We start from the raw sequence: 19,621 nt of genomic DNA on the forward strand, positions 1-19,621 counted from the left end.
TGCCAGTGCGTGTAATACGTATGCAGTTGAACCTTGTTATAACGAACACTATAGCGAATTATCCGAGATAGCAAACTAAATACTTTGGTTGTTCACGCTTCATTTGAGTGACACTTATTTTTTCATAACGAAAGTGAGACAGTGAGAGCTGCGCGCATTATCTAATATAACGAAGAAATATTTCATCAGTAGGCTGAAAAGCTCCTTGGAAAAAAATCCCGGCGTCCGAGACTGCAGAAGTAGAAAAGTCCCATTTGTTCATGGACACTGTGGAAAACTTCATCCTGCTCAGTTCTGTGAATAACTACCAGACGAATATCACATCCTCCCTCGAAAAAATAGGAAAGCAGGTATGTTTTGTCAAATGAACTTTGTTTTCTGGAAATTTCCCATTTCATGTTTTTGTTCATTGGGCTTGAAATGTTACAAGGAGAAAGATAAGGATTTCCTTGTTTATAGTTGGTTTGAAGATTAAAATAATGCTTTTTTTATGCCAAGGATTTTTGCGGAAGCCAGATTACCGATTGACTTAAACCGATTTGTAGCTTTACTGTTACAACGACTATCGGATATAACGAACTAAATTACTGACCCGATACTACTTCATTTTAACAAGGTTTGACTGTAGTGAGCTTTCAGCGACGGTAGTTGTTCAAAGCAAGGTTAACGGAAACTTCTCTTTTGTGCACTATGCGGTTGGGGTAAAAGTACTCGAACAGGGTTTGCAGTCAGTTTTGAAGTTGTTAGAGAAAAAGAGTTATAAAAGTACGCCGTGCTCAAAAGATCTTCATGTAATTGTCGGCCTTAAGCCTGAATGAGGTGATCCGCACATTTTTCCAAAGAACCCGCAGCTGAATCGGTGCAGTTTAGCACTTTATTACGCCGCTCTATCAGGGCTTCAGCAATAAAGGCCGCTTCGCTTTAGCAGAGAAATTTAGAATTCATTGTTCTGATGTGTCTGTTCTATATCATAGTTAACTACGACCACCTTTGCCAACGAGTATACACAAGTGCGCAGGTGTTTGACTGTCACGAATAAATAAAAACGTACAGTCGGGGACTTAATTTTGCAGACCACGCGAGCGCGTGGCAAAAGCCACCGATGCGCGCTCTGGAGGCCCGGCGCCTGTTGTCGAGACCGGCGCGGTGCGCATGCGCGTCCTGTTTTACTTGCAGGCACGCCGATTGTCTCGCTTCCTGCAGCGGTGCTGCAATGGTCACTCAAACACCGCATAGCGACGCCTTTGTAGCATTCCTTTCTTCCCGATGGGAAATTTGGGGCCTAACGTGACGATTGCGAGGACTTTGGCGCAAGTGCTGCTCGCGTCCTGATAAACACTTCCACGTCATATTTTATTTGTTTGTTTTGTGCTTTATTGTTTACAGACGATGAGACTAGCGGCAAGGTAAATATAACTGGTAGCGAAGCTTCCATAGAAGCCCATACGTTCAGAAAATGGCGGCTCTTAAGCTGCTCATGGGGCTTAACGCCATCTGTGTGAGGAGGGAACACTTCCGGCGGAACAAAAAATAAACAGGATGTGACGCAAGATCCGGTCAGAAAGTGACGTCATTTTGGTGGCATTCGCGGGAAAATTTGACTTCAAAATAGCCTTAGCAGGACTCTGATCGCTGAGGGCTCATGCCATTGCCATCTGACGCAAGTTGGCGAGCCCTTGGCGTGCGTGCTTCAAGTCAACGCCAGCTTATACTCGTGACTAGAGAAACGCACTTTAGCATACTGTCGTATGATTCGCCTCGGTGTTTATAAAAGCATCTTGCATCTTCTCTGAAGCTTTATTCTGTATTCATGCCTTCCACTGCTGTATAAAAGCAATCAGTAGTTTATTTTGATTGCAGCGGGTGGCAAACGTACACCCCCCCCCCCCCCCCGACCGGAATTTTTTTCTGCCTTGGGATACAGAGCCCAAAAATGACACTTGACCACTCTCCCCGGCCCCCCTTTTATATAAAAAACGTGCCCACTCCTTACCCCGATACCAATTTCTACCAACGCCACTGCTAAGCTTAATTGCGTCGCACATACGCAGGTACGCGTGCGTGCCTTAAGTATAGATCAAGGTTATATAATGCTTGCTCAGTTTCTGTACTTCTGTTCTAAGAGAAGAAATAACGCAAAGTCATGCTATAATCAAGACATTTGAATTTTATTCCAGGATGAACATAAAACATATTTACCACACTGCACAAAATAGCACGTATACAATAAGTATAAAATGTTCGTGGGCACTACATGCATTATGATTTTCCTTACGCGCCGAAAAATTTACTTTACCCGTAACACATAGCATTATGAGCAATGAAAGCGTCAACAGCAGAACAACTTCGAAACAAGAGAAAAGAACTAGGCACTGCATCTTGACGTAGAAAACCGGGCCGCAGGAATGCCGATTCACGAAAGTGCAGCGAGCACACTGCAGCTGTCCCGGCGTCTTATCAAGTAGACAAGGGTTTCTACAGAAGTTCACTCAGCATTCACGCCTGCAATTTCCTGGTTGCATTATTAGGCAAGTGTCGCAACAGATAAGTAAAAAGAGGAAAAATGGATCAATGCAAACGAAAGCGGCGGCAGTATGTAAAAGCACATAGCAGGAAAGATCTGGCAGCAGCGCAGCACGGAGCAGCACAACACAGTACTGCGATGGAAATAATGCTTGCGCATACAAGTGCGGGAAGCAACGAGCACTACAACCGTTGTAATGCAATAGAGAAGACACTGAGATAGACAATTAAAGCGACTCGTTTAAATTCGAGTGGTACTACGCCGAGAAGTCCTAGAGTAATTGACACAACTTGCTCTGAGCCAGACTGAGGTGAAATCAAGAGATAACTGTGACATAACAAAGCTTTAGACCCATTTTTTTCGAAGCACCACCACGTCCCCTTACACAACCACCCTGCACATATCAACAGTACAATAGTTTCGCGTTACCTGTGGAAATGAGAGGAAAATGGTGCAGTAAAACGCCAGGTGTACGGGAGTTGCTGTTGCAACTTGTACAGCACATCGTTTCCGTAGGTACCGACGAAAGCACTCCGCTCCAACCGTTGGCAGCATCGTCCCGTAGTTCACCGTGCCTGCCGGGCACGGTACTACACGTGTTCACCGACGATACAACGCACCTCGCAACTCCACGCACAGCAAAAATTAAGTGCACACCAAATTAACAAGGAAAAACGAATGCAAATGCGCACCACCAAAACACGCGAGGGGCGTTTCCTAGCAGACGAACTTTAGGAGCGCCTTTCCGATCGCTACAAGGACTGCATCACAAAGCAATGACATGTGCCATTCTTCAGAGGGCGCTACAAAAAAGGTTTTTGAGAATGAACGTCATTCTCATAAATTATTTTTACACTGTGCCTAAATAAATTTGATTCAGAAATAAATATAGTTCGTAAAATATAATTGTTGTTTTGTTGTTGAAAAAAACTTGGTTTTTTGTTACTAGTGTTTGTTCCCTCCTCACCTAGTCGCGCTTCAATCGCCACTCCCATAAGCCCCATGTCGCTGGCAATAGGTTCTGAACCGCTTTTTGCCCGAACCTTCGCTACCATTTATATTTACCTTGCTAGCGGCTTGCGAACGGCGTCCCCGAATGAAGCGCGAACGAAGCACAGTCTCACGGTACCGCGCTACCGACGACGAAATGCCAGCTATATGAATAGCGAACCGTTATTCACCTTCTTTATTGTGTAATTTGGCCACTGAACATATATTCTAGCTCGCTCTCCGCTGCCCATAAAGTAGGCGATTTGCAAGTTTGATAAAAGAAATTATTTCGACGTTTTTGCTTCCTACTTCATTACTTAAAAATGATAGAAATACGTACTCAAATAAATTGTCTGTTCGCTCTGCCCGTCGCATCTGTAAAAATGGCACGTCGGGCTCACATTGAATGCCGTAAAATTATTCGCTACTTTTAAGGAGCTGTTTTTCAAAGGGACCTTTGCCGGCTTACTAATGGGCCAAGAGATGCTGTTAGCTGAGGAATTCATTCCTACGGGGATGGATTGCTTCAAGGCCAGAGCAATTCTTCAAGGTCGGCTTGCATTGATTGATTATTAGGTTTTAACGCTGCGATACTACAAAGCCGATAAGGCGCATCGTAGTTGAAAGCTCCGGATTAATTTTGATTACTTGGAATGTGTAACATGCGCCGAAATCCCGAACACACTTGAGCATTTTATCTTTTCGCCTCCATCAGGAAAAAGCCACCTTGCAGATGCCCAGCGGAGCCGAAGGACAAGGTCAGCAAGAAAACAGGAGGACAAGCTGATTGTTTTTCAGTGGTTAAACACCCGTTCATTAGTGACAAAACATTCGAAAGGCCCTCAGTAGCAATTAATATTACGGCGAAAAGTAGCGAATAAGGTTATGGCGTTCTTCGACGGGAACCCGAGGTGCCGTTTTGAATAATACCGACGCGCCGAACGAACAGACAATACATATGGGTATGTCTTACAATCATTTTTAAGTAAGGAAGTGGACATTAAAATAAAACAGAGGATTTCTTTTATCAAACTTGCAAATCGCCTACTTTATGCGCAGCGGAGATCGAGCTGGAATATATGTTCAGTGGCCAAATTACACAATAAACAAGGTGAATAAAGGTTCGCTATTCATGTAGCTGGCATTTCGTCGTCGGTAGCGCGGTACCGTGAGGCTGTGCTTCGCACGAGCTTCATTCGGGGACGCCGTTCGCAAGCCGCTAGTCGCATCGTCTATAAACGATAAAGCACAAAACAAACTAATAAAACATCACGCGCAAGTGTTTATCAGCACGCGAGCCGCACTTGCGCCAAAGACCTCGCAATCGTCACGTCAGGCCCCAAATGTGTCATATGGAAGAAAGGAATGCTACAAAGGCGTCGCTATGCGGTGCTTGAGTGACCGTTGCAGCACCCCGGCGGGAAGCGAGAAAATCGGCGTGCCTGCGAGTAAAACAGGACGCGCATGCGCGCCGCGGCGGTCTCGACAACAGGCGCCGGGCCTCCAGAGCGCGCATCGGTGGATTTGCCACGCGCTCGCGTGGTCTGCAAAATTAAGTCCCCGACTGTACATAAAACGTTTTGCAGCTTCAGTACCAACAACAATAATAACAAAAAAAAAAATGCGCCAAGCTAGACGCTGTCATAATATTCTTAGCGCACGAAAGAAAAATTGCTATGAGTATGTTAACAGCAAACACCCAACTGTATTTTGCCTTAATATACTAACAAGGCACAGGTATTATTTTAACTTCAAATTGGGAAATACCGTGCAGAAGCTGCACCTAAACTTTATGGTGTGCCGTACATTACGTTCACAGAATAATTTATATTTTATATAATAATTTTTAATATTTTAATTGTTATAATATTTTATATAATTTGTAATAATTTACACAGAAGCGTCTTTGTTTTTCAGCTCCATCGAAAAAATGACCACCCTGGCCGGGATACGAACCCGTGATGTTATGCTCAGCAGCGCAAGGCCTTAAAGCCACTAAATAATTTAGGGACGTTATTGAGCCTTCACGGAGGGAGCGACGAATTCGCAGCCATACAACAAAAGCAATATCACGTAACGTCAACGTAAACTTTATGAAGTGCTGTTCTTGTGGTTCTCGCAGTAAAAGGCGTGAAATGTGCTTAGCTGGGATGATGAGCGACCAAGACGAGTGGTTCTCATAGTGCTCACTCTTTTCTGAGACGAAATTGCAGGCGACCAAAGCGTGCAATTGTTGAAGTCAGAATTTGTGTTCTGCCATCAAACTAAATATGTGTCCGGTTGGATAGCGAAATCAGCGCAGGGTGGTCGGTTTCCACGGTGTATGGCGCCCCTTAATTCAGGCCTACGTTTGGAAATTAAACGCTTTGATCTGCGACTTGCCAGTTTCTTTGGCGCTGTGACGAGCCATTTATGATTTATTGGACATGTTCCTGCAAACTTGGGTACACAGGTGGACCTGTGGGTTGTGGGTAAGGGGCACTCGCGCCCTCATTATGCGACTATCCTGCCACAAGAAAAACGGTTCATTACCTGGCGGGTGAGTTTCTGATCGATACATTTCAAAATGGCAAATAAGAGCCATTGGCACACGCGGAGACCCAGATATAGTCAGTCGTTTTTTATATATTGAGAATTCGTTAATTTTCTAGGCCGGATGCCTCGAAAAGTTTAGCAGGACACCTGTTGCGCTCACGACGTGGTAACAAAGTCCTGTCGTACAAGAGGGGCCCCTCTTTATTTAGGGGGAGGAGGAGGAATCACTTTATTGAGCCTTAGGTTCGTTTACAGAAGCGATGTGGCCGCCAGTTTGAGGCCGGCAGCGACGTTGCAAGCACGGGTGACCAGAAGTATCTGGACATCCGGGTCCAGATACTCCCTCGCACTTACCTTCATTAACTATGGATGGAAAGGGGTCTTGAGGACGGGCCCACATGGATTGGACCAGCGTGGCTAGGTCCCCGCAGAGTGGACAATTTGGCGAGGGGAATGGCGAGGGGTGAATTTGGTGCAGAAGTGCTCGGCAGGCCAAGGAGTGCGTCTGCAGGAGTCGCCAAAAGCGCTCCTGATCGTTGGTTAGCTCAGGGTGGGCAGGAGGGTATTGACGGCAAGCGAGGCGGTAATGCGCGGTGATATCATGGTAGCTGAGTCTGGCTCGCCTGACGCGAGGCAGAGGAGCCCGTGCGTGCACTTTTTGCGTTCGATTTCCAACCCGACCGACCGCACGACATCGTTCTAGGACCACACCCTTAAACCAGATTGTCTTGTAATCCTCTAGAAGTAGAGAATTAGTGAAAATAAATGTTCCAACAAACAAACGAATGAATGAATGAACAAACAAACAAACAAAGAAACAAACAAAGAAACAAACAAACGAACGAACGAACGAACGAACGAACGAACGGACGAACGAACGAACGAACGGACGAACGAGCGAACGCGCATTCGTTCTTCGTACCCTCCCGGAGGAGGGTTCCCTCATCGAGGAATCCGTGTCCGGCTGCGGCCGAGGGGGCCCTGTTCACTAGCTGAATCCGTTTGGCTGAATTAGATCTGGCTAGCATGGCAGCTTGGGAAATACCACGCACTTGCTGGCCACAACCGGCAAGTTTCCCACGCATGTTTGCTTTCGTGTCGAACGAGCACGAGGGATACGGTTGCCGTGTGGTTATTGCAGCATCTGTGGGAAATTTTTGATTGCCGCAGACGGAGCTTTGAGCTTGTGCAATTGTTTTATGACGGCCCTTTATGGAATGTTCTCAACTTTGCGCCTGCGAAAACGTTTGTGGCCCCTCCTTTATAAATAGCAAGTGTCTGTCGTGCACCCCTTTCTATCCTTTAGGGACGCGGGAACTGTGCAGCCCACGTGCACTGGATGCACGGCTCGGAGTGCACAGCGTCGTGTTCGGCCACCACCGGCGCTTCGTGTGGCTCGCCGTGGACCAGCAGCCGCGTGCGGTCGGCCTGACCGAGGGACCACTCACCTCACTCAACGTCCACCCGAGCCTCTTCGTTGGCGGACACGTCAGCCAGGCTCTGCGGGGCCTACCCGAGATGGGGACGTGGCCTCTTGGAGGCTTTGTCGGTTGGTCTCCTTTGTTGACGCGATTTCTGCTCACATTGGACTCTAAGTGAACATGCCAGCCGACGATGTTGTGAGTTTCATTATTGTCGCATTGCGATTTCTGATGTGACAACGATTCCCAAGTGTGTTTATTCTGGTTTAAGGCAGTTGAAGAAATCGTGAGCCGTTCTACTCCAGCTGTCAAGGTGCATTACCAGCGAAGCTCTTGAGCACACGACATGGACGTTGCAAACAATTTAGGTGAAATGTATCAGCAATTTCTATTTCAGCTCAGCGCAGGGCGCCCGTTCTTAAGAAACAAATGTACCTACGGGAACACAGTTTCTGCTTGATGCTATTGATGTTGAAAATGATGCCTAATGGTAACTTATCTTCTCAAAAGGAATATCCAAGAGATGATGCGTTATATGCTTTAGGTCTGATTGAAGTTTTGTTCTTGCAAATGATGCACGTCGATCAGTAAAAAACCTGATCCAGATGCATATCGAAGTAATGACAGGTAAAGCGCGAAGTTCAAATCAGGTTTTGAACGACGTGCGACTTTGGCGGGGACTGCGTTGGAGTACCACTAACACCAACACACACCGCGACGCTTGTGTTCCAACGTCTCGCGCTATAGAACATCTCGCGCTTAAAAAAACGTGGAACCTCTGGAGTATTTCTTCTCGATTATCAAAAATACGTGGAACCCCAAGCCATGGTAGCTTCGCTTGACAAGCATGGAAGTAGAAATGTCGGACACATTGATTTACCCAAAATGCCGAAGTTGAGTGGGGATACCATACAGGGCGTGAGCTTTTTCGGCAATGCGTAGTGACAGCAGTGAGAGCACATAGGTATTTTCTACGGTACGTTAGAAATATACTGGCACATATTCTGCGCACTTGAAACGATGTATATCCCCGGAAAACCCTGATGTTGCTGACAGCTTTGGAGTGAATGGCGGTTACGCCCTACGAGCACATGGGCGACTATAACAGGAACAGAACGGCCGGCATATTTACCGAGCACGACCATTCCTGATCGATTTACGGCGAAGTGAAGGTTTCTTTGCAGCAAAACCTTGTTGGACCACGTTTTGGACGCATTCGAGTAAAGAACGGGCCCTCCTAGTGTCGTCGTTCTTTGTGGAGAGGGACAAAACTTTTTTAAAGACGATAGTCTTTCTTGGGCTACTTAAACCCAGACATTTTGGTCTGTCTGTATGTCTGTCCGTCTGTCTGTCTGTGACTCGATTCAGCCAACCGGCCAAAGCAAAACAATGCCTGCGCAATAGTCTTATATAGTCACAGCTAAATCTACCCGTCTATGTCCGGTGTAAGGTTCATACTTGTCAACACTGTTGAAGAAGAACAAGACATTACGCAAATATGAGACAACAAATCAATACCGAAGTGATATTTGCAGTGTTCCTTTATAAAAAATTCAAACATGCTTCACTTTTGCGAAATTAAATACTTCATCAATTGCAGAAAAAGAATTCACTCCGCCGTCGCCTGCTGTCGCCCGCGCCACTATAGCTTCTGGCGCCATTTTAAGAAATCAACCGCTAACAGTTACGCAAGGTTCCACTGATAGGTTCCACGTTCTGCTTGCAACGCACGTGGAGTAGGGAAACGCGGTTCTATAAACGTTGAAGTAGGGCGCCTCGATTAACGCGCGTCTTCGCCGTACGGCAGCGTTCGCATCGAGACACCCTGTTTGGAGCAGTGGAACGCGGGAAATTTAAAATGATTTAAGCAAACCTTTCGCGTCTTTACCTTGGGAGGAGCGCGACGCAAGAAGAACAACATGAGAGGTGAGCGGGAAAGCGAAGGGAGGCATTTACTTCGCAAAAGCCGATAAAGACTATCGTCTTTTGACGACATTTGCAACGAAAGAAGCAGATACGCGGCCAATTTTTTATTGAGCATTAGGTGCGGGGTGGTCCCTTATTTCAGGAATCCATGCGCCGTCTTGGCTGGACTTGGCTCAACCAGCATATGTTGATCTTGAGAGGAGAGCCACTCTGTGTTCGATAAGCGTGGTAGTGCTGAACCATGCCAAAGCCTAGTTACGAATAAGCGTTCTCGATATCACCATTGTTGGTGGCCATGGAATGCCAGCTGTATGTTGTGTCAACATAGGTTCAGTAAAGCCCGCTGATATCGAACACGGATATATCGAATTATTGCCTATATCGAACCCTTGTTTAATTCTGGTAAAAACTACGTGCATTTAAAACTTTTTATATCGAACGGGATTTTGCTCATAATGGATATATCGAACTCTCCCGCGCGGGATTTTTCGCTGTGATGATGATGATGATGATGATTGCTATTGGTTTCCCCTTTGAAGCGGGGTGATGACATGTCGTCTTACCAAAAAGGACTAATATACCCATGTTTTACAGTCTTGGTTTAATACTAGCGCTGCTTAGGGCAGGCACAAAAAGCTTATTAGGCACAAAATACTTTTTTCCCTGTTACAGGGGGTAACTGTCCTAGGCAATATTCCGCTCTCTGCTTTTCGTCCACCAGCATTCTAATGTTTTTTTCATCCTCTCGACAGCCTTGAAGTTAACTTCCTCTGTGGTACCCTTAAATCCTAGGGCTTCTGGAAGCCCAATATTCCCTTCATGTAGATTTGGATGGATACCCTCACATACTAACACTATGTGCCGCATAGTTTCTGTTTCTTTTCCGCAGACCACGCATACCCCATCATTTTGTGAATACTTCCCCACAAAACTCTTAGTTCGCAGGCAACCTTCTCTAGCCTCAAAAAGCAAAGCACTGCCCTGGGAATTATCGTAGAAATTTTCCTTTCTGATGTTCAATTACTCAGCCCTGTACATCTTTAACGACGTTTTAGCTTCCATTTTTTCCCTCCATTTATTCGTTTCAATCTGCATTGCCTCTTTTTTGGTTACTTTGGCTATTTTGGATTCTCCACTGTTCTTTCCGTATTTCATCGTTAGCCTTCTGGTCTTTCTTAACCACTGCATGTCCACACTTTTCAAGTATAGGTACCTAAAAACCTTAACTGCCCACCTTCGTTGATTCATTGCCCTCAACCTCATCTCAAAGCATATTTTACTCTGAGCTTCTCTAACTTCAAATGACGCCCAGCCCATATCTCCCCGAACTGCTTCGTTAGTTGTTTCTCCATGCGCTCCTAATGCCAAACGTCCTACCGTTCTCTGGTTTACTTCAAGGCCTGATAGAACGTCTGATTTTAAGCAGAGTACAGCATTCGCAAACGTGAGACCCAGAACCATTACTCCTTTCCACATTCCTCTTAGTACTTCATATTTGTTATACCCCCACAGAGCTCTATGCTTCATTATAGCTGCGTTTCGCTTTCCCTTAACCTTAAGTTGCTCCTCGTGAGTTCTTAAGTAGTTATTCCCTTCGTTTATCCACACTTCCAAATATTTATATTCCTTCACTCTAGGTAATTTGCCTTGCTGGATAGACACTACGTCACTGGTAGTGTAATTGAAAACCATTATTCCTGATTTTTCTGCACTGAAATTTAACCCGAGGTTGGTGGCTTCCTGGCCGCTAATATTCATTAGCCGCTGCATATCGGTTTGGTTATCAGCTAAAAGAACAATGTCGTCTGCGTATAACATTCCTGGAATATGTTGTTGTACCACTTCGCATGGCAGCATATGGGTTAGGCTAAACCCTACTTGACTTTCTTCCAGTTTCTTTTCTAACCCTGCCATGTAAAGCATAAACAGTACTGGGCTCAAAGGGCATGCCTGTTTCAGTCCCCGATGGATGTTGGCCTGCTGGGCGCATTTCTGTCCTTCCCATGTAAGGTGCACTCAATTGTCTTTATAGATTGCTCTAAGGAACTGTACTAACTCGTCATCTAATCCCTGGAGTTTCAGCATTCTCCACAGCCGTTCTCTGTTTACGTTATCATATGCCCCTTTAATCTCCAAGAACGTAATTCATAGTGGTCTATTCTGTGCTTTCGCAATTTCAATGCATTGCGTTATCACGAACAAATTGCCATCCAGTCGCCTGTATTGTCTAAATCCATTCTGAAGTTCCCCAATTATTCCATTTTCTTCCATCCATGCTTGAATTTCTGATTTCATCGCCTGCATTACGAATCTATACACCACTGACGTTACTGTGAGTGGTCTGTATGAATCAATACTGGCTTTGTCTCCTCTGCCTTTATATATTAAATTCATCCTACTTTCTAGCCAGACCTCGGGTATTTGTTTGGTTTCTATCACCTTATATATTTCCCTCATAAACGATTCCTTACTTTTAGGTCCAAGCAGGTTTATCAGTTGCATTGATATTCCGTCCGGGCCCACTGCTGTCGGGGGGAAACCTTTTGCTCTGCTTTTTTCCGATCAAGATTGCTCAAACTTATTTCCCTTTCCGCAGTCTTCTGTGGCGCTGATGTTATCGGTGCAGGTTTCCCTACCACTATTGCCCTAAACTTCTCACTAATCACTCTATCAATATGCGCTAACGCGTGCTCTCCTTCTAAATGTTTCCCCTCCTCATCAATCAGGAATTTGTGATAGTTATCGTTTTTTGAACATGAGCTTTTGTCCTTCTTGCGTATTTCTGCCATCCATTGTTGGCTTTTCTGCTTGATCTTTGCTTGTACCATTTTCTGCACTTCTAGTTTTTTCCCACGGTAGATATCCCATTTCTCCTTCACTACATCCGGTTTCATACCAGTTCTTTTTGCTTCTCTACGTTCTCTCGACGCCCTTCTTCGCTGGTCAATAGCCTCTTTTATTTCCTTATTCCAACAGCTTCTCGGCTTTCGCTCCCCTTTCCATCGGTTTCGTGGCTTTTTCTCATTCATCGTACCCTTTATGAACGCCATCATTGCGTCGTAATCCCAATTTTTGTTTGGGTATTTATTTATTTCATCTTGCAATCTATCAGCGATGATCTTTGAGTGCTCATTGTTCAAATTAGTTCCTCCTATTGTACCTATTTCTACATTTGTTCGGGTTGCGCTTCCAAAGTGCAAGCTAAGCCGCTTGTGGTCGCTTCTTAAGCTGTCTGTTCCATTTTCATCTATCCTAATTTCCCGCAGTCTTCCGTATACTGTCTCAGATACTAAACTGTAGTCTATGCTGGACTGTTTGTTACCGCTTTCCCACGTTATTTGTCCGTCACACTTGCTTTCTAAGTTTGCTATTACAAGCAGGTTTTCCTGACAGATTTATCACTAGAGAACCGTTGTGGTCTGTGTATCCATCGAAACCTTCTATATGGGCATTCATATCTCCAACTATGATTATTTCGCCCGAATCTTTGAACTCGTTTATATGTCTTCTCAAACAGTTTATTATTTCCTTATTTTCCTCTCTGGCACTACTTCCGGTCCACAGATACACCACTCCTAACCATGTATTTTTCCCCTCTATGGTGCCTCTAACCCATAGATGCTCTTTACAGCTTTCACGACGCCGAGCTCTCCTTAGGCATGCGGCAGGCTTTCCCGCAATACATTTGCGCGCAGCGGTGGCGCGGGTGCGCGAGCTAGGGCGCGTCCAAACCAGCCGTGGCACAGTGGACAATCTCCACGCATGCATGCCGTTGGAGACGAAAGCGCCACATTGGGCGCTGCGGGCTGCGGTGTCACCGAACTTCAAGTCCACGCCACTCGCTCCCCGCACTTGCTCGGTTCACCGGGTTCGCCGTCATTTGCTTGTATCCTTGCGTGTCTCCGCTCTGTTGAAGACGCCGAGGACTCCGTATCGCTTCCGAGCACGAGCGAAGGCGTCGCTGCCATGGCCCTGCTAAGGCAGCGGTCTTGTGCTTGTCGACTGTTTAGATACCGTGGAGCAAGCAGTCGATCACCAGCAACGCGTTGTGCTCCAAGAAGCAGGCTACACTCACGCAGTTCTTCCGCCCCAATAAATTAATGTTTTCTTTCCGAGAAGTGTCGTATCAATAGTGAACTGGAGGGTGGTAAGAGCTCAGCGTTAGCTCGTGACTCCGTCGGCAAGATTGCGCTCATATAGGTTTTTTGTTTCTTCCCTTTCTATATCGTATTTTCGCTATATCGAACTATTTTACAATCCTCGCGCTGTTCGATATAAGCGGGCTTTACTTAATCGCATATGTAATACAGTGGAACACGGATATAACGAACTCCAAGGGGATCGCAAAATAGTTCGATATATGCAAAATTCGATATAAAAAATATGGGCTTTGAGACCTCACCTATGGCGGACGATCACTTACCGATCGTCGCATTCAAGAATGACAACTAATTCCGCACTCACAACGCAACAGGACGCTTTATTTCCGTGAAAAAAAAATCGATGATCTTAGCCTGCTTCTTCGTCCTGAAATGAAATTAAAGACGCTGGTCTTTGATCTTCTCGAGGCTGCACAACTAGAAAACTCCAGCAGTACGCTGCGCCTTCGCACACCATGCACAACACGCACGCAAAAGAAGTACAGCGCGCACGTACCACAAGAACTTTGAAGGTAACAATTTCAAGGCTCTCTGACCGGACTTCAACAAAGCCCTCACGATGGTCATCTCCGAGAGAAACAGTGATCTCCGAAAGGTGCGGGACAACTCGCCAAACAGCAGCAACAGCAGCAAAATGCAACAGCAGCAGCAGCAGCAGCAAACCCGAGACGACATCGGGGGAAGACATACCGAAAGAGAGAGAAAAAAAAAACTCTTTTTTGGCAAGCCGGGGAACGTACGTAACCGCAAAAAAAAAAAAAAAAAGGACGTCCGCAGTCGGGGCATCTCTACCTCGCAGTGTCACATTTTCTGAGCGTTCGGGCTTGTGTGCCTAGAGAGATGTAGCATACCGGGCTCCGTCAGCTAACGCTACGGCGGCCGGTAGCGGAGCCCGAGCTGGGCAAGCGCAAATTCGTTCCGGTAGGGGGGATTAGTTCCGCGACCCAGCCTTCGCCATGCCCGCGCATTCCTCCACATCCTCCTCAACCTCAATCGGGGGTGCAGCGACCGCAGAAGAGCACCTTCCAGCTTGCGCGGCGTTCTATATAACCAATGTCGGGAAAAATACGGTTCGATATAAACGTACGAATTCCTATACTTTTACACAGAATTTTCAAGGGGATAATGTATGAGTTCGATATAGACAATAATTCGATATACCCGTGTTCGATATATCCGTGTTCGACTGTACGTCGTTTTGGAGCGGCGTAGCAGCTGTGCTGCTCGACGAAAGTGTTACGCCAAGCCGATTGACCTTATGTATACGCCAAAGAGCTCGTGTTCGGACAACGCCTTGCTCCTGAAGCTTGTCACGTATGCGAAATGATGGGAGCAAAAAGATACGTTGCTCCAAACACTGCTGCCATTGTACTCAACAGCTTTCTCACCATTACGGCATTTTAGCCTAGTTTCCTTACGCTTTTGCCATTACAAGTCTGTAAGCTGGTAGCATGAAAATCCGTAATGTTTTACAGAGAAGCTGTTTTAAGCTAGGTTCTGACCAAAACTGTGTACATGGTAAGGGTGGGTAGATGAAGGTCACGTCGACGAACGTTCAGCTTGCGGTGAAGCCAACTTTCTCGTGAGTGCTGTTTAACTCTCAATCTAATGTGGGTACCTTGAAGAAAAAATCGCGCTGAAATTGTCTGCTAAGACAGATCTTTCGTTACTCTGGGTTTCATTTACCTCCCGTAAATAGGTCACAGTGAAGCTGCAATCGTTGCAAAATTCTCGTCTGCTGTATGCAGTATAGTTACAAAACAAAGTTGTAACCCTTGCTTTTCTGAAACTATCTTTAAACAAATTATACAAAAATTAGCCGCTAAGACGACTCTCACTTTACGTCAAGTTCATTGACTTTTCAAAAGTACATGGTTCATGGGGAAGCTATAAATATTGTGGAATTCCCGTCCGCTGTCAATAGGTGGGCGCCTACTGGAGGGAAACGGACTGCCCCATGTTTTTGCGCTAGGATAAAACGCTAGTTAGTCTATGTTTCGTTCAGCTCATATACTAGGAAGTAGGCTTAATCGCAAATTACAAGCAACCTTTTTATTTCGCGAACTTCTTGAAATGCGATTGATTGATTGTAGGGTTTAACACGCCGACGCAACGCGGGCGATGAGGCGCGCCGTAGTGCAGGGCTCCGGATTAATTTTGACAACCTGGGGTTCTTTAACGTCCGCCGAAATCTCGCACACACGGGCGTTATTGCTTTTCGCCTCCATCAGGAAAGCGGCTGCCGCGGCCGGGAATCGAACCCGCGACCTCGTGCTCAGTAGCGCAACGCCTTAGCCACTGAGCCACCGCGGCGGGTACTTCTTGGAATGCGCCCAGCTCCCCTGGTCACCCGCCATCGTGGCCTAGTGTCTACGGCGCTTTGCTACCGAGCCCAAGGACACGGGTTCTATCGCGGCTACGGTGTCGCTTTTTAGGTGGAGGCTAAAAGCGAAAATGCCCGGGCGTCGAGATTTCGGCGCACGTTAAGTTAACTTGGTGGGCAAAATTATTCCGGAGCCCGTCGCGCCTCACAAGCCCAGGTGAAGCTTCGGTGCGTTAAACCCACAACATTTGCGTTTTTAGCTGCGCTGGTCGTCCTTCTTCATGAAGTGGAAGAGCACTGAATGTTTTTAAAATGTGGCGTGGGTATATGCGAACGTAAAGTACAGCCGGAGTTCAAATACCTCAGCGGAAGCAAATTTTGTCGCTTTGAACACTTCATGGATTGGGTTTACACCCGAGCTTGATTGTTTAAACAAGGCTTAGTTTAGTTATTTCTATGCCACTGTGACGCTTTGGGTAGGAGTGTCGTGGGTATATTAGCATTCAGATCACTTTAGCTATGGAGGCAAAATGGAAGGATGTATCGCAATGTTTACATCTTAAGTGCAGAGCACTCTAGGGGCTCGCCTTCTCGTCGTAGCTCGCTCGCTTGACCCAAGTAGAGCCCCGCGGAGTACCGTCGTAGCAGCGTCCCACAGAAGCTTTGAAATCCAAGCGGTTTATAATGTCATAACCATTCGAAACCAGTGAACCGCTGGCGTTTGTCATACGTCTACCCGTTGTCTAGCGCAAAGAAAACTGTAGGTACATTTGAGGCAAAATGTGCGTAATTAACCGGCAGCGCCCGCAGTCATTTAGTCAGGGACGCTCGTTGGGTTGCTTTTTACGATAGTAAGCGAAAAAAAGTGGCCGTGCAACGCCGTCACATGCGGGAGGAAAAGCAAGCACAAAAAGAACAGAACTCCCGCTGACGCAGTTTCAGGCAGGGGGCAGGCGAGCACTGCGAAGGCGGGAAATTTGAAATGCGTTGGACAAACCTCCGTTGAATTCATCAGGAGAGGAGAGAAAACAGGCAGGGGACGAGCGTGATGAGTGGTAGCAGTGAGCGGATAACGGCGCCAAAGCTGATTATGGCGAATCACTGCTCTGCACTTCCGACAGCTTCCACATTGAGCGGAACGGCTTAAATTTTTTAAGAGCGAATGCACTTCTTAAGCGACCCTGAACCTGCGTCCACCGGCGATGTCCGCATAGCATACCCACGTGGGGGATTGGCCAGGAATCTCCTCGTCTTCCTTGGCAACGGGGGGAGATGGGCGCGCGCTGCCTGGCCGCTGACATGGCACATACCTACGTGGGGGATTGGCCAGGAATCGGGCGTGAGAAGGGCTAATGCACCCGCTTAAAGGAGTACTGACACGAAATTTCAAAGCTGAGATCCGCTCTAGCAATCAAGTACAACGACAACACAAATAGGTGTCTGTGAATAAATGCATCCTTCTTTCTTTGTAGTTGTGTGTGTGTGTGTGATCTCTCTTTCGCGAACATTACCGAACCGCGCAAATTCAACTCGTGCATTCGCACTTCCACATTCTTCCCCTCGGGGAAATGCGGGGAATTTTTTTATTCTTCCCAGGGTGCATTCCGACCGTCGAGGTGCGTGGCTGCGCCAATGATGCTTTTGCGCCCCTTACAAGAGTTCTGCGTGGGCGGAACGTTTACCAGTGCCAACAGACGCCGTTGATTGAGTGCGGTGTTGCGGATCCCTGCGCGGCAACGGGCTACAACTACAGGTACTTTTCACTGAGTTGTTACGGGGTTAACTCACGCGAGAGTCGGCGTTTTGACTTTGAAAGCTTTGTGTAAAGGTCACACAAACACAGGAGCCTCTTACATTGCGTGCAGTATTCGACCTTTAGAACGCATTAATTTTGCTCATTATTATATACGAGATTAAGGTATTCAATCACTGTTATTTAACGCCGCGTGTTTCTTGGTAGGTACTTGAGTATTTTAAAGCAGATTTACCAGCAGAAATACATCAAGGAACACCCAAGCTTCCAAACATTTAAGAAGGGAAGCAGTAAAATTACAGAGTGACGTATATACCGTGTATGCAAGCATATACATGCACTGGTGTATACGTATGTCAAGATAAAGAATATTTCAGAGAGCTTAATAATTAGATCCATGAGCCTCCTCTTGCTATAATAAATGTGTTTGCCAGTGTAATACATAACTGCAAAAACGACATCGTAGTTTTCGGGTAGTCAAGAGAACAGAATGGATTTAGGACAGGCTGTAGAACAAAACAGGTTTTAGGACAGGACTGAGGAATTGATCACGTTCATGTCGCCAATCAGGTGCCAGTTAAAATTCGGAAGAGAAAAAAAATATACACCAAGTTTGGGAAGCGTTCCCTACCAAGTCTGCTCCAGCGAGAACTATGGGCCTAGTTGGCTTCTGGGGAACTACGCATGAAAGTCCGTAAAAATAGGCTACGCGGGTGCATTCCTTACTTTCCTTAAGCTCACACGTTTGACGCTTACAAAAAGAAGCACCGCGTACTTCTGCGGTCTAAGCGATGCTCAGATGTCTTGCGCTCCAATACGCGCACTCACCTCAAAAGGTGCGCAAGGCAGCTGATGATCCCCCGGTGTTTTGCTTGCGTCCACACAAGTGCAACAATGCCATCTATCTTGCGGCTTTACTGTGGCTAGTTGGATAGCGTACACCTTGTAAGAATGCATTTATTAATAACAGTGGGAGATGTCGTTGACCAGCCTGGACAACAACTAAAAAAAAACGCTTGGTAACCTGGGCTAAGACCGCGCGGTAGACACATCGTTTCCTGGAATAAGGATCCCCTCATGCATCTAAATCTTAATAACTTTCTGCCTCCCTCTCCTTCAGCAAAGGTCTGCGCACTGTGTGGAGAAATGAGGTATATGAGGTGCGCCCGTGAACCAATGCAGCACTCCAAGGCACATCATTGAGAAAGAAAACAAAAGTTAAATGGAACATAAGTGGGCTACGGAGGGTTCCAACCACTGTTCGGGAAGCGAACCTTTCCATGTTTATCTGATCACTTTTACACATCATAATCTGCTCATACCCATTCACGTATGTCCTGCTGCAAAATAAACACTCGAGAAATACATAAGCAAGCTCGCTGCGTTAAATTATAACACGCTCTAACTGTGGTAACGGATATTGCATTACAGAATTGCACAGCAGTGACGAAAGAATGTCTGTGATTAGGACTTTCTGAAGCCTGTGTTATTTCTATGATTACCTTTTCATATTGCCACAGCTGCCCCTGTGCGGATGCACGGATCCCAACTGGACTCAAGCACGGAAGGAGTGATTGTCAAACAAGATCTGCAAGCAAGCACTGCAAGCTGAGTAAGTGAACGACTCAATAACTACCAGCCCCACCCTGGTGGCTCAGTGTCAAAGGCGTTGTGCGGATGAGACCAAGGACGCGGGTTCGATCTCGACCGCGGCCGCCGCTTTTCTTGTGGAGGCGAACAGCCAAAACGCCCGTGTGTCGAGATTTCGGCGCACATGAAAAATCCCCAGGTGGTCAAAATTAACCCGGAGCCCTCCACTGTTGAGCGCATCGCAGCCCAGGTGTAGCTTCAGCTTGCTAAATCACACTATTTGAATTTGTTTCGAAAAATTACCAGCGCACTTAGCCTGCGACTTGTTCAACCCTTTGATGCCCATTGTTGCTCAGGAGCGACAACTCAAACAATATTTTTATCTCGCACTTTGTGCTG

General features: G+C 46.4%; 1 protein-coding gene across 1 annotated transcript in view; it reads left to right on the forward strand.

Moving 5' to 3' along the window:
• Nucleotides 1–19,621, forward strand: part of LOC144173595 (protein eyes shut homolog) — a 51,716-nt gene that overhangs the window by 17,695 nt on the left and 14,400 nt on the right. The window contains exons 4-6 of the mRNA XM_077701952.1: nucleotides 7,356–7,598; nucleotides 17,476–17,632; nucleotides 19,153–19,244. Of these exons, the coding sequence (XP_077558078.1) occupies nucleotides 7,356–7,598; nucleotides 17,476–17,632; nucleotides 19,153–19,244 (492 nt within the window). The remainder of the gene's footprint in view (nucleotides 1–7,355; nucleotides 7,599–17,475; nucleotides 17,633–19,152; nucleotides 19,245–19,621) is intronic.

The sequence above is a fragment of the Haemaphysalis longicornis genome, unplaced genomic scaffold (genome assembly GCF_048455015.1).
Source record: "Haemaphysalis longicornis isolate Haplotype H1 unplaced genomic scaffold, Haemaphysalis longicornis Haplotype H1 scaffold_3, whole genome shotgun sequence".
NCBI classification, from domain to species: Eukaryota; Metazoa; Arthropoda; class Arachnida; order Ixodida; family Ixodidae; genus Haemaphysalis; species Haemaphysalis longicornis.